General features: G+C 34.5%; 1 protein-coding gene across 1 annotated transcript in view; it reads right to left on the bottom strand.

The window, feature by feature from the left end:
• The window catches only part of ARHGAP15 (Rho GTPase activating protein 15), an 844,282-nt gene that overhangs the window by 723,850 nt on the left and 97,367 nt on the right, over positions 1 to 23,065 (bottom strand). Inside the window, exon 3 of the mRNA XM_051985817.1 lies at positions 3,576 to 3,644. Within this exon, the coding sequence (XP_051841777.1) occupies positions 3,576 to 3,644 (69 nt within the window). The remainder of the gene's footprint in view (positions 1 to 3,575; positions 3,645 to 23,065) is intronic.

Here is a 23,065-nt window from a genome sequence, read left to right as displayed (position 1 = left end):
GGAAGGTAAGAAGGAAGGAAAGGAAAGAAAAAAAGAAAGGAAGGAAGGAGAAGGAAAGAAGGAAGGAAGGAAAAAAGAAGGAAGGAAGGAAGGAAAGAAGGAAGAAGGGAGAGAAGAGGGAAGAAAGAAGAAAGGAGGGAAGAGAAGAAAGAATGAAAGAAGAAAGGGAGTGAAGGAAGGGAGAGAGAAGGAAGTGAAGAAGGAGTAAAGAAGAATCCATTAAGTGCTTTCTATGTACCATGCACTGTGCCAAGAATTTTGCAAATAGTAATAACCTTAGTAGGTAGGTGATATTATGGTCCTAATTTTACAGTTAAGGAAACTCAGGCCCCAATTTTCTGCAGCCCTTTCTGGTAAGAATAAAAGTATCTTTTGGAAAAGTGGAGGTGGAGTGAGAAGAGATATTCCTTGTGTCTCCTTTTAAGCCACACATTAGAACAGCCTTCACCACAAACAGGCCCTCATTTTTGTTATATTTGAGGTCCTCTCTTTTCCCTTATAATTATAACAATAGGACATCAACAAAAAACAAGTAAAGGTGAATGTTGCAAAATTAAAATGACCAAGTCAATCCACAAGATAAGAAGGCATCTCACCCTTGTGATGTGGAATGCTAAAAATAATGGCTGAATTGCTTTTCCTCCCTCTTTTTTTGGTTTGTTTAAAGGGATGGCTCTCTGAGAGGACAGGTATATAGAAAAGATTAGGTTCTGTTAAAAAGATATTTAAAAAATTCTGGAAATAAGGTGAACCATTTCATTGTTTCTAAGTTTTCAAATGTAGTATTATGTCAATCAAGTATTTTATGATGTGTTGTGTAGTCTGATAGGCATAGTAAGATATACTAGAACATGATTTCCTGCCTTAAAATCAAATTAAAGGGCAAAACGCATTAACAAATAATGCATATTATTTGCTAAATTTGTGTAGGGATAGGACTGGGGGCAAAACACTGAAGTTGGTGTAATAAAGAAATAAACGAGGTAACACAATAAACAAAAAAGTATATGCAAAGATAGCTTTGGAAACAATAATGAGAATGATATACTTTGGAGGGTAGTAAGGAAGCTGATAAAATTAGATAAAGAGTAGATATTTGGGAGAAGTGAAAAGTGAGGACCAATAAATTATGGAAGGGTCAGATTTTGAAGAGCCTTTAAAGCCAGATAGTGGAGCTAAGACTTAACATGATAGAAAATGGAGAAGCATTTGAGTTTTAGAAAAGGTGAATGATATGATGAAAGAATTGTTTAAAGAGTATACTAAACTATACTATATAAGATATATTTTAAAAGAAGAGAAGGTGAAGTAAGGGAATCCAATTAAAGGCATTTGTTTTTATCTAGATGAGTAATCCAGAGAACCTGTATTAATGTGATGGCAATAGGAAATGAAGTAAAAAAGATAGATATAAGAAAGCATTTCAAATAGAAAATTCACAGAACTTTTAAAAAATTGATTTATGGAATAATGTAAGTATTTCCAAAGCATAGTGCAATAAAAAAAGCTGTTTATACCTGAAATTGCAAATCTATTATGTACAATTTGCTAGTCCTTTCAAAAGTACAATAAAATTATCATGTAAATTTCTTTTTACTTTCTTCCTTCCCCCTCTCCTACCCTAGAGATTCTAGACACAGATAGTTGTATATACACACATGCATATATATATATATATATATATGTCAACTTATGCAATATACATATTTCTATTTAAAAATTTTTTCTTTGCAGGTCCTTTATAAAGTATTCCTAATAAAGTCCACAGAATTTTGTGGCCTATAATATTAAGGATGATATCAAGGATGTCAATTAACTCTAAGCTGGTACATAAATGAGGGACTTGGTATTTTCCATGGACAAAGATAGGAGCATTTAAATATATAGCTGAATATAAAGAGAGGGGTAAGAAAATTAATTTATAGTCACAAAATTTGACAGTTGGAAGGAACTTCTAAGACTATTTAGTCCAATTTATACATGAAATAAATCCTTACTTCAACATAACTTGCCATGGACTGACAAACTGCCTGAAGACCAAGAAGAGGAACTCCTCTCCTCAAAATAACTCATTCCACTTTAGAGGCAGTTTTAATTATTAGGAAGTTTTTCTTGGTACCAACCTTAAATTAGCCTCTTCAGTTTCCAGCCTGTTTTGTTTTTTAGGGTAAAAGAGTACAAATCTGATTCATTCTTCACAGCCTACACTTTCATATACATGAAGATAACTATTATACACCTTCTCATCCTATTTTTTAAAGGTTAAACATGCCTGTATGACAAGGACTCAGGGTTCTTTACAATCAATAGGTTGCCCCACTCTGGGTACAATCCAACTTACCCATATTTGTATTCAACTGTATTATTGGCAAGGAAACATTCATATTTTTCTTATATGGTCTCGAACGTTTTTCTCAAAGGTCAATGGTATCCTGTCACTGCCCACCTCAAACAATCCTATGACCTTTTTATAATTCTCATTTTCACAAGATAACATTCTAGATAAGGTCTGACAAGATCAGACACCTGTGTGACTTTCACCTATCCTTTTCCTAAAAGTTATGCTCCTCTTAATGCTGCTCAAGACTGCCTTAGCTGCTGTGGCTGCCATATCATACCGTTTATGTCCTTCTAAAACTCCAAGATATTTATTTTTTATATTTCATATTTATTTCTAATGAATTTAATCTTACTATAACCAGCCAAAAGTATTAATCTATCAAGAAGCATGTGGATACTGATTTTGTCATCCAATGTGTTAGTTATTCCTTCTATCCAACTTTTTAATCATCTACAAATTTGATGAGACATTTGTATTTTTTCCCAAATCATTGATAAAAATGTTGTTGCATAGCCAAGTATAGATTCTGGAGACCTCTCTTGTCATGCTGAAATTGAACTCATCTAAAAGATCTTTTGAAGCTGGTCATCTAATCAATTCCAAATTTATTCAATTGTAAGACTGTCTTATCCATATCATTTGCCCTTCTCTTTTAATGGTAGAAAATACTTAATCATATATTTTGATCCTGAGGTGAATAAAAGATATCAAAATAAAAATGCCTAATATAATTTGAGTTTGAAGCTTAACAGAGAAAATAGGAGTCATTAGAATAGAGATATTTAAAAAAAAGAATAGAGATATTTGAAGACATTGGAAATATATTTTTGTTTATGAGACTATAGAAAAAAAAGGAGAGCCACATCCTGAGCTTCATATATTACTTATAAAAGATAAAGAAGCATAGCAGCTACCTAAGACCCAAAAAAGAAAGAACAATGAGAAAGGTAGGAAATCATTCACAATAGTGAACATCAAATCAAAGGATCAGTGGGTTTAAAAGAGGCATTTGATGACCACTGTTGAGTGAATCCTAGAGATCAGTGAAAATTAAAAAGACATAAAGGCCATGGGGATATTATTTATGAATGAAAGACCAGATTAAGACCATATAAAAATTTTAATATTTCTATTACTGTAATACAGCATATTAAATTCTTTATTAATTTATTTAAAATGGCACTTTGCTATAACTATATCAGAATTCAACTGTTAATGTAATGTAAATGCTTACCAATTGTTCCAGAGGGGTAATGACGTCCTTTAAGAGGTGCTGGGAATGATTTCTTCTGTGCCGAGAGATCTGCAGAAATATTGATATTAGATGTCAATTCAGTTCCGTTCAATTTGCTTAAACAAAGACTAAGTAAGCATCTGCTATATACAAGGCACTATGCTATGCAGGAGACAGATAGATGACATAATGGATAGAGCTCTAGGCTTGATGTCAGGTTGACTTGAGTTTATATCCAGATTCCTTGCTAGCTGTGTGACCCCAGGCAAGCCTCTGTTTGCCACAACTGTAAAATGGGAATATCAGGGTTGTTTTGAGGATGAGGTGAGGTAATATTTGTAAAACTCTCAGCATAGTGTCTGATCCTTTGTAGTTATATAAATAATCATCTCTTTCTCTTTCCCAGGGAGACTATGAAGAGGAAAAATTCAAATGTTTGCTCACTCAGGTAGCTTATCTTCTACTGAAGTAAGAGAATGTATACATGAATAAGTATGATCCAAGGTAATTTATAAAAGAAGAAGCTCAGACTGGTGAGCTCAGAGAAGGTTTCAAAAAAAAGACCAGACTTATCTGAGCCCTGAATAAAGACAAAGATTGTGTTAAACAGAAATTAGAAGAGAAGCATTCTACTTAATGCTAAAGTTTAAATAAATGCTTATAAGTCATAAGCAAAATTTAATTTTAAACTTGATTGGAAACACAGATTTTTTGATGGGGAGTAGGAGATAAAGAGCAAATGATAGAATAAAAGATAAATAAATTTATGGTTGCAAGAGACTCCCAAGGCCATTAAGCTCAAATGCCTCATGTGATACTGAGATGAAGAAACTGAGGGTAGGGGAGATTAAATGGCTATCCCAGAGACACAAATCTCGTAAGTGGCTGAGACATTTTTGAATTTAGGTGTTCCTGACCTCAAGTGCAATGCTGTAGGTCAGAAGCAGATTTTTTCAAGCTTTCAATTTCAGGCCAAGTTTTCATTTTATCATACAAAGAATCACTTAAGGTTTTTAAAAAGAGTAGTGGTCTGCCGAGACCTCTTCTTAAGAAGACTTTTTTTAGCAATTATGTAGAGGATAGATTAGAGAGTGAAGAGAGGAAGTGAGAAACTCAGTGAGGAGGCTATTACAATAGTCTAGGCTAGAAGTAACTGTCTGTAAGAGGAGATATGAAATGGATGTACAGTATATTGAAAAGGTAGAATTATCAGGTCTTGCCAACTAACTGATTGAATAAAGGGTGTGTCTATGAGGCAGTGGAAAATGAAAGACTCTTAATGTAATAGCCAGTAGGAGTGACTGGTTGCATGCATGATTGAGGTAGATTATAAATAAAGGTTATAAAAGCCAAGAAATATAAGGAGCAGCACGTTCAAAGGCCAAGGGACTGCAGCAGAAAATGCAACTGTGAACCACTTCCTGAACTTATTAGGGAGAAGGGAGAGTGACCTAGAAGGCCAATGATAACAACAAAAAAGATAAAGATTGTTTGGATGATTGTTGTCCAAAGAGAGATATGACTATGTTAGAATTAAGTTAATATGTTCTATTATGGTGGATCAGACTAACATGAACTTGAAATGCTCTGATACAGGTCAGGTATGAACATTTGGTCTAGATTCTTGAACTTTGTGCATCTCACATTTTTACTGAGCTAATTCAATTGTGCTTTGCTCACAGAGCATAGGACTTTCCCTGATGAGGGCACATCATGTTGGGCAGTCCTGCGTCAGTGTCTCCCATGTCATACAATCAATTCTAAAGTTCTTGAGAGTGTCCTTGTATTGATTTTCTGACCACCTTGTGAGCACTTGCCCTGTGTGAACTCCTTATAAAATAGTCTTTTTGGCAGGTATACATTTGACATTTGAGCAATATGACTAGTGCAAAGGAGTTGTGCTTTCTGCAGTAGAGTTGGAATGCTTGGCAGTTTAGTTTAAGAAAGGAATTCAGTGTCTCCTATCTTATCCTGCCATGTGATCTTTAGAATCTTCCTAAGATTAATTCAAATGGAAGAAATTAAGTTTCTTGGCAAGGTGCTGGTATATACTGTTTAGCTTTTCCAGGCAAACAACAATGAAGTCAGTATAACGCTTCTGTAGACTGCAGCCTAATACCTCTCCTCTCCCACACTTTCCTTCAGAGCCTCCCAAACATTAAGGTGGCTCTGGAAATGCAAGCGTCAACCTCATTATCAATGTGTACATCCCTGGAAAGTATATTGCCAAGGTAACTGCATATAACACAGCATAAAAACTTCTCCACTTGCTATAAGCAATGATTCCACATTTGGATGGTGTCCTTTCTTGTTAGGACAAAATTAGCAAAAGCAGCAGAGAACTAATCCATAGGTTGTGACACTCCAGTTTGAGAGGCTCTATTGAATGTACAATCATCTGCAAACAAGAAATGATGCACCAATACTCCTTCTACTTCACTTTTGGCTTTTTGCCCCGAGTAAAAAAAGGTTGGCAAATGAAGGCCAGTTTGCCAAAGTCAGAGCTGGATATACATTTTTCTGGAGCGGCCACAGGGAACAGGAGAGCTGTGAAGCTGGTATAGGTTTTGCAATAAAAACTAATTTAGTAAAAAAATTTGCATACCTTCCAAAAGAAGTGAATAACAGGCTCATGACAATGTGATTGTCCCTTGCAGGAAAATACCATGCTACAATCAGGGACTATGCTCTCACCAATATGAGCCTTGATGAGGTGAAAGAAGTTTTAAGAAAACCCGGAGACTTGAAAGCCTGGAGACCCTTTTTTATCAATGTGCCAAAAGGGGACCAGCGCATAATTCTGGATGACTTTAATGCTAGAATGGGCTCAGACTACCAGACATGGCAAGGAGCCCTTGAGAAGAATGGAGTTGGAAATAGCAAGAGCTGTGATCACTTGCTACTGAAGACTTCTCCATCTTGTGATCTCATCATCAGCACTGTATTCTGTTTACCCAAATGGAGTAAAAATACATGGATGCACCCTGGCAGCAAACATTGGCATTTAATAGACTATGTGATTGTAAGAAGAGGAGTCAGACAGGATGTAAGAGTGACCAAGGCCATGTGTGGTGCAGAGTGCTGTACTGATCATAGACTTATCCTCTCCAAGCTTAATATTCACATTCAACAACAGTGGCGGTCCCAAAACAATAAGACCAAAAGACAATGAGACTATTTCTCTGAGGGGAAACTGTTGCTAACTTGGAGGGCAAGTTGAGCCAACACACAGTTGGAAACAGTGGAGCAGAAAAGGAGTGGGCAGCTTTCAGAGATTTTGTGTGCACCACTGTAATGTTCATCTGGGTCAGAACACTCACAAATATCAAGACTGACAAAAATGATGGAAAAATTCAGAAACTGCTAAATAAATATTGAGAACGATAGTTGATCTATCTTTAAGAAAATATCATTCAATTCTATCAGAAGTAAAATATAACAAAAACTTAGAAAGATACAGGGTTTCTAATAATAAGGCGGCAAATGAATTCAGTTTTATGCTGATAGTAATAATCCAAATTGCTTTTTAATTAATTAATTAGAGATAAGGAAATGATCCTAGAGAGATTGACTGAACACTCCCATAATATTCTCAACAAACTTTTCTCCTTAAATAAAGGGGGAGACAACAGTTAAACTATGTATGCATATACATATATGTATGTGTATATATGTATGCACATATGTATTTGTGATATATGTGAAAATACACGTGTATTTTATGCATGTATGTGTATACATGTATGCATTTCCTATTTACATATGAAAAATATAACATAAATGAGAGGAAATCTAGAGGGAAGGAAATAATTGGAGAAGGGAGACATCTTGCAGAAGATAGAATTTGAGCTGAGTTAGAATATGAAACGGAGAATTCTAGTGTAAAAATGAGTTTGTGATAAGCATTCCAGAAGGCATAATGGAAAGGGAAGATAAATAATATAGGAGCTTTTAATGAGCTATACAAACTAAATTTGTCATAGGATAGGTTGGGGATAGATAGGAATAAAATCAAGCCATTTTTGTCATTTTCCTGGGTAATACAGATTACTAGAACTTTATAGCTATTTTCCCATTTTCCCCAGTATTCCTAGAAATATCACAATTAGCCACTGACACCTTCTGCTTGCTTAAATTGGATTGAGGATAGCAAGAAAGCCTGCCTCTATCTCCCCCTATTTCTGATCAGTATAGGAGTCTTCTCCAGTCCATTTCTTCTCTTCCCATTGATGGTATATGAGAATTCTGGCTCTGTTCTGGTCTTCTTTATGGACTTGGATCAGTTTGACCTAAACCCAATAACAAAGACCTGTCCTTACATTCTTCCTGCACCCTGTCTCTGTTCACCATTCATTTGAAAAAAGCCCCAACAATCCATGACTCCATTTTTGAGTCTTTGGCCATCTCATCTCCTCCATAGCCTTCTGGGTTAAGGATAGACTTTAGAGTATCATAGATTTAAAGATGAAAGGAATCAGTTAACACAATCAACAGTGAAAACAAATCCTTACATGCACGATTGAGGTAAATTGGTAACAGGGTATAGAAGCTGAGGAAGCTTAAAAATCCCCTGCATGTTATAGCTGAAGAAACAAGTCCATAGAGATGAAGAGACTAATGCAATGGGGAAAAAGTAAAATTTGAACCTTTCTAAGAGTCATGACTTTATTCTTTTTGAAATTGGATATGGAGTCACTTTTATTTTACCTCACAGAAAATTTAAAAGATGAAAAGTACTAACAGGAGCCCATAAAAATGCAAATGCATAAAATACCATGACAGTCTGTGGACAATCACTGCAATTCTCTTTCCTCCATTTTGGGTATCACTCTGCCACAAAATTTTAAGTAATTTAAAATGAATATCAAATTTATAGTCAGTTGCTTTTACTCTATTTTACCAATCAGGGTTACTAAATACTGAGAGATGTAGTATGATTAGTCCAGGCTTACAAAGCTAGATAGATTCTCTGAGACAGGATTCAAGTCCATCTCTTCCTGACCTTATCTCCTTTGCCTCCTAGTTGCTACAGTGACTTCAATAGAAACAGGGAGTTTAGAGAGCAGAGTTTAAGGAAGATGAACTTCATTATAAAAATGTTAAGTTCTAAATGTCAATGGGACATATTGGTGGAGATGTCCATGTCTGAAAGTTAATTAAAATTGGAATATTTGAGTTCAGTAGAGGGGTAACAGCTAGATAGGCAGATTTAGGGGTCATCTAAATAAAGATAATAATTGAATCATGGGAATGGATGAGAATATAATGAAAACAATCCTACAGAGCACTGAATCTCACAAATACTCTTTTCCAAGAAACCAAAGGTAGTGGATACAAATCTTTGGTTTTTTTGCTGGACTTCTATACTTTGAATAAGAATAATTATCTTTGATCTCAAAACAACTTGTTTAAAATAGATTAAGAAGTTTCTAAAGTACAAACAGTGGAAGTATTTGTATAGCAGGGCATTATCATTTATATGTGCAGTGGGTTCTGTCCCCTTGCAGTTCTCACTTTTTAAGAGGTTCAGTTAGTTTTTTGGTAACATGAAATCATCAATAATAGTCTCCACCTGAATAAAATATTGGAAACAATTCTATTCTTGCTAGTAAATGACAGAATATATTGATCTTCTTCAATTAGGTGGGGTGTCATTACAATAACTCATATGGAGACTCCAGGAAGAGGAGAATAGGATTCCAATGAATTAAAACCAGGTTAATCTGAGAAATAAAAATAGAATAATAAATTACAAAACCCCCATTAAGTGCTACTCCAATGCCTTATCTTGGTTTCAAGGTTACTTTGGCTTCTTGAAGACTATGCCAATAGATCACAAGCATTGGAATATCTGGCCAGATTGGAAAGGCTTAGAGGACAAGCCTAAAGACAGATCCCATCTTTGTGGTTAAAATACACACAGAGAAGTTCTTCAATAGATATATGACCATCAATAATGATTTGGTTTTTCATCATTGCAAATAATACTCAACTACTAAAATATACAGGGATCCTGATTTCTATGACTGGAGGACTGCATCCCAAGTATTCTCTCTATTGATAGGAGACCTAAAAGAGGCAATTCCCCCTGGATGCATAGAATTAGTATTTTGGGCATCACTCAATAGGTCATTATTGAAATGATAATATTCTGAATGTTATAAGCTCACATTGTGATAATCTCTCCAGTGCTAGAAAAGACAATTCATTCTTTCCTATATTATGTTCATATCCTCCTGTAAATATACCATACAAGGAATGATGCTCAAAATTTTCTGACTTTGTATAAATTCCACACTGAAATTCATGAGACAAAATATAATTGGATGAAAATTGAGATTCAGATTAAACATAGAGCCTTTTAAAATTGAGTTCTTATTCAAAAATGCTACATTTTTGCCTCCTTCCCTCATTGTAATGACAATTCAAGATTTACAGAAAAAAATTCTAAAAGCATGTTTTTGCACAAAGTAGAACACTTTTACAAATGTTTTATGAATTTTCCCATTATTTATTTTGGATAGATAGTAAATAGCATCATTCCTCTATTAATAATACAGTCTATTTATCATGCCTAGATAATCTTTGAAGGAGAACTGCCTTTTTATTCCATAATTCCCACACTAATGGCTTCTACAGTAGAATGCTATATCTATAAAAACACATTATCTTAAATCAATGCAAAGTCACTAAAAGTCAGTATGCAATCTGAAAATTCTGAATTGTTTTAATTAACTTGGATATATATGTATATATCTACATCTACATATTTATATATATTTACATGTAGTTAGCATTTAATTGTCTCACATAGATGGCTGGAGGGTTATGTGATTTCAAGTGAATTTGTTTTCTCATTTGTTTTTATTTAAAGCCAATGTTTTGAAAACCATCTTGGGGTTAAGCCCTCATTAGGTAATTTATAATCTCAACTATCCCACCTATAGCATTCAGCCATTATATAACCAATACACCTACATTGACCAAGATAGATTCATATACATGACTTTGGAATTTTTTTCTGTAAATCTTGAATTGTCATTACAATGAGGGAAGGAGGCAAAAATGTAGCATTTTTGAATAAGAACTCAATTTTAAAAGGCTCTATGTTTAATCTGAATCTCAATTTTCATCCAATTATATTTTGTCTCATGAATTTCAGTGTGGAATTTATACAAAGTCAGAAAATTTTGAGCATCATTCCTTGTATGGTATATTTACAGGAGGATATGAACATAATATAGGAAAGAATGAATTGTCTTTTCTAGCACTGGAGAGATTATCACAATGTGAGCTTATAACATTCAGAATATTATCATTTCAATAATGACCTATGTTTTACCCAACAAATTGCTTCTTTATTCCATCTTTGCATTATAAGGACAATGGACATCATTTTCTCAATCCCATAATCTAAATACTACATACAAGGATTTATATATACTCTATTTTTATCATTAACTTCAGTGGGAAATGATTATTAGCATTAGTTTAAATATAGTTTGACCAAAAACATTAATATATTGTAGTCTCTAACAGGAAAAAATTCTAAAGAAGCCTGCATAAATTTAGTTTATCTGTAATGTCTACATCTGCTAGAGTTCCAAATGTTCTTAATTAGTACATAGGCCCAGCCTCTAAAAATAGCTGATCATGTATGTATGCAGAAAACACATTTTCAGTACATAGAGATTTCACATTTCTTTGTTAATTCTCATACTTTAAAACTCTGAAATCTCTACCTGACTACTATTTATTTGTTCCTCACTAAAATTAGTACCCTGATTAAATCACCAATGTTTGATTCAAATTCGGGGGGAAAAGTATAAAAGAATCTTCTTTAAAACTCAGAATCTCTCTGACCTATTTATGAAGAATATCACTTAACAGTTTCATTAGGGATGAGTAACAGCTGGTGACATGGCTGTGTCCTAAAGTGTTTTTCTCTCTCAATATTCTGCATCTTAAGCAATTGAGCCTTCATAAGAAATACTTTCGTTAGTGGCAGTCCTTCCTTTGGGGAGAAAAAAAATGTCAGACCACATTGTCTGTATTTTGCAATCTTGTTTTCAGTGGTGTCACATTCCTATTTTATTAGCACGTAGAGTAAAGTGGAATGATTTGCTGATGCTATCGAAAGAACTTCTAGAGAGTTGCCTTCTAATTGGGGTTTCTCATGAAACCTCCCATCAATGCGACATATATCTGTGAAACATTTTTAATTGAATCAAATTATTTTCTCCTCCTCATCCCCTACCTCACTCAGAAATTCAAAGATTATTTTTTCAATGATGGAAATGAAGGACTTGGATTATGTATTTCCTCTTTAGATTCATTATTATTTCCTTAGCATATGTATAACAAATTTTTCAAATATCTTTTATTCCTTTCAAAAAACTGAATTTAAACCACTGTTTCAAAGTGTCTCCATATTTTTCACCACTCTTTTTCTATTTGACCCACTTAAAATAAAACTAATCAGTGGGATTGGTACTTGAAATATTGCCTACTATAACATTAACAGGATTTGTGCTTATTATTTTTCCTTGTGTAGGAGAGATGACTGAATATGATAGAAAGTTATACATTTATGTAAAAGTTTAACAGCACAAATCTTTTCAAAACACATCACCATTTTTTGATGAAAGTTTATTACTTATGACTTAAGACTGAAACAAAAAAAGAAAAGATAAAAATGATCTAAAAAAAATAATACTGGTTCTTCTTAGTATATTCCCATAGTTTCATGGGGCCTACAGCTTCTACCAGCAATATCCTAACATAGATTAAAAAAAAAGTTTGGGATAAAATTTAGCTTCCCTTTTCACTGTCTAATAAAATACTTTCCTGAAGTATCTTGTCTCTTATATTCAAATTTTTATTCATTACCTTAATTTTTTTAGAAGTGGGTGGTTTTTTGTTTTGCTTTTAGAAAAGTGCCAATCAGCAATTAAAGACTAGTCTTGAATTGAGTTATGCTTAGAATGCAGAGGTTTGGCAAAAATGCCATTGCACCACAGCACTTTTTTTTTTCTCCCAAATGTCAAACATAGCAACCTAAGCTTGTTTCAAACTTGTTTATGACAAATCTGTGGTAGGTATTTGTTAACAAGAGCCCTGCAAAGTCTAATTTAAAGCATTTGACTTTGCTTAGATGCCAATTTTCTAATTTTCTTTCCATTCAGAGAAATGTAAATTTTATTATATGGCTTTAGGGAGAGGCTCATATACAGTGCATGGAGTAAGAAAGACTTGGATTCATTTCCCACCCTTTGTATCTACTAGTATTAAGAATTTTAGTAAGTCACTTAACCTCTCATGGCCCACAGGCAATTCTCTAAGACCATATGCTGCAGAACAGTCTTCCATCTGTATTGGTCGAGGGAATTTCCTTTGTGGGAATTCCCTATACCAATAAAATCCTGTTTAGACCACCAAGAAAATGATTTAGAAATCTCTATTCTATTGCACAAATGTAGCTAATAATAATGATCATGAAAATGAATTGTACAAATTAGAACAATATGAAATTCCTTTGAGTAAGGTGTAATGTTCAGCCACAATATGATTGATATTTCTTCTCTGTGTCTTCCACATTCTTTAGTTATTATTTTTGATCATTTGTAACAAATGACTTTCTACTATGCTTTTCCTTCAAGTTACTTTGATTGTGTTTTGGCAATCAGCAATGTGATATCCTCTAAAATCTGTTTCTCCCTGCAAAAAGTAAAGATTGAGGGACCATCTTAAGGTCATGCTGAAGTTGGCTCATCAGCAATTTTTTGATTTGATAAGCATTTTTCAGTCAGCAATAATGTCACCTGAAGCATTCAAAAGCTGCTCAGTGAGTCCTCACAGATCTCTAGCTAAGTCTAGTTTAGTTAAATTCAGCCTCAGCAACACTGCTCCCCGTCACAACCTCCCCCATACCCCAGCTTGCCAAAGGGGACCCCTTCACTTCTGGAGTGACTCTAGCCTCAAAGAATCCTTCCAGTGTCCTACTTTTTGATACACATGTGTTTCTCCTAAAATAACCCAAGCCTAGTTCACGACTCTCCAATTTTAATAAAATTAATTATATGTGGGGCGTAGATATGCATGCACATTTACTGACCACTTAAGCTTTCTTTCAGTTCCTTCACTTCATTCTCCAGATGCTTCTAATTTAAAATCTTCCTCTTCAAGAATCTGCTCAAACTTGGAGATGCCATAAGCTATAGTATTTGCTGTTAGTCTTTTTCATTGTTCATAGAGTAGCTGATTATTCATTTAATTACAGTTATATACAAAAGATCATAATGTGGGATTTAGTACTAGAAGAGCCATTATGGATCACAGATTTACAGATCACGGATTTAGTATCAAAAAACATTTTAAAAATCATCTGGAGCAGCCAACTCCCTTATTTTACAGATAAGGAAACAGGCTCATGCAAGTTCACTGACTTACCCAAAGTCACAATTTTTTTTTAAAGCAAAATTGAGGTTCATTCCTAGGAATTCTGACGCAAATCCAGTACTTATTCCATTGCATAAGAACAGGAAGAACAGGTGAGGATAAAAGGAGGAAAATTAATTAATAAAATATTGGGACTCATAGAGCCAAGCACTGTGTATTTATTCCTGCTTGCATTTTCCCTCAAAATTGCATGCATATGACCTCCTGCCTTTTCTTGGGGAAATGGGTGTTAACGTGAGCAGAATGGCACACAGGCTGTCATATATGTTCTTTGAGTCTATTGGCTTTGTTTAATTGTTTTTCTTTGTTTTAAAGGAAAGTACCCCGAATGGTGAAAGTTTCAGAGCGTCTAGGGCTAGCAATGAGTGATTCTGAAAAAAAGGATTAATTAACCTTAAAAACCAAAATTTTATGAATCATATTTTTTTCTTCTAGTTGACCTTTTTTTTGGTCCTGTGCATAAGTTCATATGCATTTTGTCAGTCATTTCTAAATTAGTGATAGTAAGTACTAATGGTTAATACAAACACACACACACACACACACACACACACACACACACACACTGCATATAATGACATACCCCATGCCAGGCCCATAATAGATACCAGAAGAAATGTTTTGCATGTATCATTTCACAACAATGCTATGAGATGAAGACTGCAAGTATTACATCTCTCTTCTTACAGCTAAAGAAACTGAGGCTAAGAAAATTTAAGTGGGTTGCTTATGTTCAGATAGCTAGAAAGACAAGGTTTATATCCATGAATTCATTATTCTTCACTCCCAAACACTGTGCACTACATGACTGACAACATTATTACCCTAAGGTCTTTTGAAGTTCACACTATCTGCAATTGGTGTCATCCACAATACTTATTAATATCATTCTTATATTTTGTTGATTAAAATTATCCACTTATTCCTGAATTCCTTCACTAAATAGAAATATTCATTTTATCAATATAAACAAATTAAAATAGGATGTTGAGAAGGTGATTTCATCAATACTGACTGAATCTGGCTCATTACTTTGGGGTCTGAATTATGCACCTCGGCTGCCTTAATTGATCAAATGAACCAAATCATTGTCAAGTTAGCACTTGACTATGCTGTATAGATACTTCCCACATCTAATATCAGTCATCTGAGAGGATACAATTTTTTTTTCTATAATAACATTCTATCTCTAGTCCTAGAAATAAGCTGCTTTTCTCTTTCATAGGAAACTCAATAAGAAATATCAAAGAAAAAAAACGAACTCTTTTTTTCCCCCTGATGTGAATAACAAAATGAACCTCTTCAAATACTGAAGATGCTATCTCTTTGGTTACGGAGATTGAAACATTTGTATTTGCAAAAGGAGCAATAAAGATCCAACCATTAACAGCAGGATTTCAGGAGTTTACCTGCCTCTATCCACACAGATACTTCATTACATCTTAGTGTCATTGCAAAAAAGGCATTTGCTCCCTGGAAATTCTATGCCACAGCGCTGAAATGTCACTTCTGAAAGGCACTACCTTGCTGGAGGCAGGCACAACAACTAGGAACAATGATATCCCTGCCAGGGGTTAGCAGCCTTCTCCTCCCAGGGAGTCACTTAAAATAAGCATGTTGAACACTCTTTGCATCTTTAGTAGATACCCAGTAACTATACCTCCCTGCTTTGCAAAATTTATTCTTCCAGGTTTGCACAGACTAAAAACCCACCTTATGCTGCTTGAGGAGTAATTTGAGTTTTGAAGGTTGGTCCAACTCAGCAGGGCTGAAGGATGGCACTTTTCCTTGGTCGTCGGCATGTTGGCTCAGGCCAGACAGCTGTTAGGACATTCTCCTCTGGGAATCTTGCCCTCAACACCCACAGTTGATGCACATACATGGTCTACTGGCTGCCTACTTCCATGCCCATCTGTTCAAATGGCATGGTGCCCACTCACAAGTTGGCTGGATCCTTGCCCTTAGTGTGTAGGTGCCAGGCAATGATGGGTTTAGATGGGCAGCCTGTATAATACTACAAGTGACAATTTTTCCCCTCCCTGTTCAACCTCATTCTGTTTTCACTGAGGAAGGAGATCCTTGTGCTTATTGACCCCATTCCCATTCTAGAATTACAAATATGGACATCTGTGCACCTTTGAAGATGTCTGGAAATCCTTGCAGCCATACACAAGATACACAATCCTCCACAGACAACAAAGATGGAAGGGGAAGAAGCCATTGTTATTCAAATGATTTCTAACATTGAAATAAGTTGTGCTCAGGAAAATCCCAACCACCTGGAATCTGTCAGAAAATATTTACCATAGGTATTAGCTCCCACATAGGCAGGGGGAACACAGTATAGAAAAAACTGACCTTAGAGCCAAGAAGACCCAGCTTCAAGTCCTATCTCTGACAATACTGGCTGTATGATTCTGGGGAAGCCACTTAATCTCTCTATGCTATTGGCAACACCAGACGTTGTCAACACTAGAAGCATAACGCTCTAAAACTACCTTGCAAAGGAGGTGCCAATTTGCATGGGTAGAGGGAGTTTCTTCATCTGGTTTTCTGTATCAGTGAAATCATAGATCCCATCCCTATTCCTATGAGTCCCATAAATATTTTCATTAAAAGAAATAGCCCCAGTACATCACAAAATTATAATGGGCTTTTTCTGATATATATTAATTCAATATGAGAAGCATTTTTCAAAACTTGGCTATGTGTCAGGGACTGTACTGAGTCCTGGGAAAAGACAGACAACAATTAACCTGCCTTCAGCAAGCATACAGTCTACTGAAGGTAAACAATGTGTGCACATATGTTCAGGGATGGGTCTTGAAAGCCCACAGGTCATCACACAAAGCTTCCCCCTTCCCCCTCCTTCCAAGGATATTAAACTAATTCGAAAAATATGGCCTCATCAAGAGATTACAGCCTGTTGAATGAATCAGAAAGAAGATTAAGGATTAATATGTTGGAGTCTGTAGTTGGGAGAAAAAGGCAATCATCAACATAGACTCTGTCCCATCATCTCTGATATCCCATCTCAGTCCTAGAATCCTGGATTTCTTTTTTTCCTGTACCAGGTGCCTCTATCTAGTTTTAATTTCACAGCAATTAAGGCTTCTTACAAGATAGGAATTCTTAACATGGGGTCCACGAACTTTTCAGAAAAAAAAATTTTTAGAACTTTTTTATCTCCATATAGTTAGTTTCCCTTGTATTACTACATATTTTACTTTTTTACAATGTAAAATATTATTCTGAGAAGGGGTCCATAGGACTCACCAGATTGACAAAGATTTCCATGACACAAAAATGCTAAGGAACCCCTTCTTTAATATTCTAAGTTGATAAAGAGTTGCTGTTTTATATTGATATGGGGTTTCCTCACCATGCATTTTCTATGCCAGTAAAATACCAGGTCTGGATCAAAACAAAAAGACAATAAAGCAAAATATGGAGATAGGAAGAAGTCAATTTTTATGGAATACAATTCTCCTTTTCACCGAAAAAAATTACAAATTAAGAAAAATGAATAAGCTCAAAGGAAACCCAAGTTCTACATTCAAAAAGAACCAAGGTCATCCTCTCCATTCTTACATGAGAATGACAGAAGTGACTCAAGATAAAAATGAAATGTAAGAGCATAAAAGAGAGCATATCTACCACCAATCTACTGTAATAAGCCCATAAAGAAAAATAGATTGGCCTAGAAAGGTTGTGACTTTAATGATTTAAAGCATATAATTGTTTGTTAGCAGACAGCAGATAGAAATAAATGAACAAGAGTAATGGCTGCCTCAGTGGCCCTGCTAATAGCACTCAATCCAATCAAGTGTCAGAAAAGCTTTGTGCTGGAAGATGCTTGAAAAGCTTAACTTGTGTGTTTATTTAACAGTGATTGAATTCAGGGTGTCGTCAGTTTTCTCTGGAGAATGACTATCCAGTGTGTAGCCATGATCTTTCTTCCTGAGTATGCTTTGTTGAGTCAGTTAGTTATGTGCGACTACTTGATCTGTTCTCCTCTGTGTGTGCTGCCAAATCCCCAAGTCCAAGTTTTAGAGGATCAGTGCCTAAAAACTTTTGGCTCAAGAATCAAATTAGGTTTCTCTGTTGCCCTAGTTAGGGGAGGGGGAACGGGGAGAGCCTTAAATACCCAGTGGCCAGAACCAAATATTTCAAAATTGTGATATGAATAGAGTTGTCAGATGCCAAAATGCAGAAATTTCTTCTGTTTGAAGTCAAGGTTAGTTCAACTCCCTTGTATTAAGAAAAAAAATTCCTTTAGATACCTTCATGGCTTATATTAGCATTTTTTTCCCTAAGTGCCAACAACCAAGACACTGACTTTTAAAATCATAAAGGCTAGAAAACACATGATTATGAAGGATTGTCATTTTATTGGTAATGAATTCATTAATTACCCATCCATTTTTTAACCTGGTTGGAAATTCAGAAATCAGTACCATTTCATTTCAAGCATTTTCCAAAATAGAACTTTTCAAAATACTAAACAAAACAAAATCAGTTAAAAATTATTTAGATGAGTATTTGATAAATCCCTAGCTTTTGGGATAAGAACTTACTCAGCATTTGACAAAAATTGCTGGGAAAATTGGAAACTAGTATAGCAGAAATTAGGCATTGATTCACACCTAACACTATATACTAAGATAAAGTAGAAATGAGTTCATGATTTAGATAGACACAATGAGTGATATTATGAGCAAATTAGAAGAACAAAAGAGAGTTTACTTCTCAGATCTGTGGAGCAGGAAGGAGTTTGTGGACAAAGAAGAGCTGGAGTTCATTATTGAATACAAAATAGATAATTTTTATTATATTATATTAAAAAGGTTTTTATACCAACAAAACTGATGCAGATAAGATTAGAAAGGAACAATAAATTGGGAAAACATTTTACATTCGAGGGTTCTGGTAAAGGCTTCATTTCTAAAATACATAGAGAATTGACTCAAATTTATAAGAATTCAAGCCATTCTCCAATTGATAAATGGTCAAAGGATATGAACAGATAATTTTCAGATAAAGAAATTAAAACCATTTCTAGTCATATGAAAAGGCATTCTAAATTACTATAGATCAGAGAAATACAAATTAAAACAAGCCTGAAATATTATATACCTCTCATATAATGGTTAAGATGACCGAAAAGATAATGACAAATGTTTGAAGGGCATGCGGGAAAACTGGGACATTAACACATTGTTGGTAGAGTTGTGAAATGATCCAATAATTCTGGAGAGCAATTTGGAACTATGCCCAAAGGGCTATCGAAATGTGCATGCTCTTTGCTCCAGCAGTGTTTCTACTGAGCTTATATCCCAAAGACATCTTTAAGGAGAGAAAAGGACCCACATGTACAAAAATGTTTGTGGCAGCCCTTTTTGTAGTGGCAAAAAACTGAAAACTGAGTGGATGCCCATCAATTTGAGAATGACTAAATAAGTTATGGCATGTGAATATTTTGGAATATTATTGTTCTATAAGAAATGATTAGCAGGATGATTTCAGAGAGGCCTGGAGAGACTTACATGAACTGATGCTAAATGAAATGAGCAGAACCAGATCATTGTATACAGCAACAAGATTATAGAATGATCAATTTTGACAGAAATGACTCTTTTCCACAATGAGATGATTCAGCCCAATTCCAATGATTTTGTGATAAAGAGAGCCATCTACACCCAAAGAGAGGTTGTGGGAACTAAATATAGGTCACATCATAGAATTTTCCCTCTTTTTTTATTGCATTTTATTTCCTTTCTCATTTTTTCCCTTTTTGATCTGATTTTTTCTTGTGCAACAAGATAATTGTACAAATATCTATGCATATATTAGATTTAACATATATTTTACCATGTTTAACATATATTAGATTACTTTGCATCTAGGGGAGGAGATGGAGGGAAGGGAGAAAAATTGGAAAACAGTTTTACAAGGTTCAATGTTGAAAAATTCTCTATGTATATGTTTTGAAAATAAAAAGCTTTAATAAAAATAAATAAATAAATATTTATATGAATTTTTAATATATTAATAAATATTTATATGAATCTGAATTTAAGATTGTCCAGCAAGTTTCTGAGTTTGGGGTAGAGATAAGGAAGTAGTTGGGGTCAGGAGAAACCCATGAAAGTTCCCAAGGCTTTGGTATTTTTGCAATATCACAAGTAACAAAGATGGAAACTGATCAATATGTAATCTGAAAGGGATAGAAGAGCTATATGGGTGACAAAACCAAAGTATATTCTGAGAAGTTGTAAATCCCAATGGAAATATTTAATCTGATCCTAAAAAAAAAGAAGTATTACATACATGTCCAACACTTGACCTTTCTCAGAGGAACAAAAATATCTAAGACATGGCTTTTTTTTTTTTAATAAAACTGAACATTCATCTTTGAATTAATGGCAAACCCAGTCCTGAATTCTTCATTATTTAAGGGACTTCCTTCATTTAACCTGCTGCATGAATTTATTTTTGTATCACTATGGGTTAAATTACAAAGCATAAAAGCAAGGTAGTATGAGTTGTTTTGTGCTTCTGATAGATCAGAGAACTCTATGTAGAGACTACCTGAGTTTGTGTTTGTGGGTAGTGAGAAGATGCCTAAGCTGGTCAAATACTGGGAATAGTGGCCATTAATAGTCACTGAATACAAATTTGACTCATTATTGGGAGGGATGTCTGAAAGTCTGACTCTGAGGGTTTTCCTGTTATTTAAGGAAAAACATTCTTTCTCTCTTATTTACAAGAAGGCTGAACCTTCATGGTAAAGGGCTGAAACTCTTAAAAGGTGTGCTGGAATCAGACAACCAAACACTTAAGGCTAATTACCTATTGGATAATGATTCTATTAGCATATGTCTGGAAAAATGGCGCTTCTCACTGTTCAGTGCTGGCTTGATGTTTGGTGTATACAAATAATTGTAGGAAGGATTAGAGGGTGGTGTGAGACGAGCCAGATTCACTTTTCAGCAGGATGAGGAGGAGAAAGGTTGGTGGCGAGCCTGTGGAAGTTTTGTCTGTTTCCTTTACTTTTCCCCCTAAAGACCAAGGACTTTTACTTATCCTGACTCCGGCTGTTCCTGAGGCCTCCAGGGAACTAGCCTGGACTTTACACCTCATATTATAAGATGAACATTTTGACTTTTCTCTGAGTAAATAATAATAATAATTAATAATATTAATAATAAGAGGAAAAGAAAAAGGAGGAAGAGGAGAAGAAGAGGAAGAGAAAGAATTTAGATAAAATTCATGTTTTAAAATTCCAATTTCATTAGTTTGGTAAATCTAAATTTTAGAGAATACCTAATCTTACCTACACAATCACAAATTTCAAATTAGTCAGCTTGGGTATTAACGAACCAAATTCCTCATTTTTTAAACTAGGAAACTAAGGACCAGAAAGATTTAAAAATTTGCCCATGTCACATCAGTAATAACAAGCAGAGATAGGATTAGAATGAATGTTCTCTGGTTCAAAACCCAGTCCTCTTTCCATTGTATTTCATATTAGCACACTGCTTGGCACATGGTAAACTCTTTACATGATCTGTACCATGCTGTCTCTGTCTCTTCAATTTCTTTCCTCCTCCTTCATTTTTCTTCTTGGGTGGCAAATTGGACTAAATTGTCCCTAAGGCTTTCTAAAACTCTATAGTATTTTGACTACTCTTCTTTTTAAACCAATGCTTAATTAGCCTTGAAAGTATTTGGAGGTGCACAGTGGAAAGATTTCTGGATCTATAGTTGGAGGACTTTAGATTCAATATTGGCTCTGATACTTATTAGCTGTGTGACCTGAGATAAATAACGTATCCTCTTTGGGGCTCAATTTTCTTATCTAAAATGAGGAATTTATACTAGATGATTTCCAAGTTAGATTTTTGCTATAAATTTATAATCTTGTAATTTCAAATTCACATTTATTCAAATGAATGCTACATTTAATAACTCCTACCATCTTCTGTCATCATTTTCAGAGCTGCTTCTTATTACAATCTTATCCTAAAGGAGTCAGATATTTTTCCCACTTTCACATTTCAAATCTATTTGGAAAAGAAGAGAACAAAGTTATTATCTTAGAAAACTAACCTTAGATTAAAGCTGATGTAAGATCACTACCACATGTGCCTTTTCAATTAGAATATAAGCTCCCTGAGGGGAAGAAACATATCTTATATTTCTTGGAAAGATCTAGCACTAATAACCTATCTGCACATTTTTACTCAATAATTTCATAGATTAATTACACCAGTAAGAAGCAAGAAATTTATGATGTTGGCTAATGGCATATAATTTACAAGAATACAAATGAATCTGAAAGTGCTCTATATAAACATTAATATGCTTCTATGTCTTGGATACTATGTAGTATAGTAATGCAATTCAAAGAGTAATAATATTATCAAAGTAAAGGGAATATATGTGTGTGTGTGTGTGTGTGTGTGTGTGTGTGTGTGTGTGTTATTTCCAACTAGATAAAAGTATCAATAACTTTACATGTAGGAATCAGAAATGAGAGAAAATTTACCAGGAAATTTCACTAGAGCTAACATGATCTCCAGAAAATCTGAATGAAACATATAATCTCATTATTGGGAAATGGCCATCTAGTTAAAAAAAAAAAGTTTCTTAAAAAGGATCCTCACAAAGATACTCCAGAAAAGTATGCATCTCTTGTACATGGCAATTTTTTAAACTCTTCAAATCTTCAGGCTTATTGTCATTATTTCTTTCAACATAATGTCATATAGCATTAATGATGATAATTCTTTCTTAATTTCAATTGCACTCCTATAGGCATTCTCAAGCTTATGAAAGTTTCTTTCTAAAATATAGTTCCTAGAACTGACCACAATACCATGGATGTGATCTGGCCAGGGTGTAATGGACTAAAACTGTCATCTTACTATTCTTCTCTTCATGTAACCTAAAATAATATTAGGTTTTTCAACTGTGATTTCATATTGATTCATATTTACTTGGTATATCACTAAGCACTCAGGTCTTTT

Source organism: Antechinus flavipes, chromosome 3 (genome assembly GCF_016432865.1).
Source record: "Antechinus flavipes isolate AdamAnt ecotype Samford, QLD, Australia chromosome 3, AdamAnt_v2, whole genome shotgun sequence".
In the NCBI taxonomy this organism is placed as follows: Eukaryota; Metazoa; Chordata; class Mammalia; order Dasyuromorphia; family Dasyuridae; genus Antechinus; species Antechinus flavipes.
Note: the sequence above shows the minus strand (reverse complement) of the source record. Positions and strands in the feature narration are given on the sequence as shown.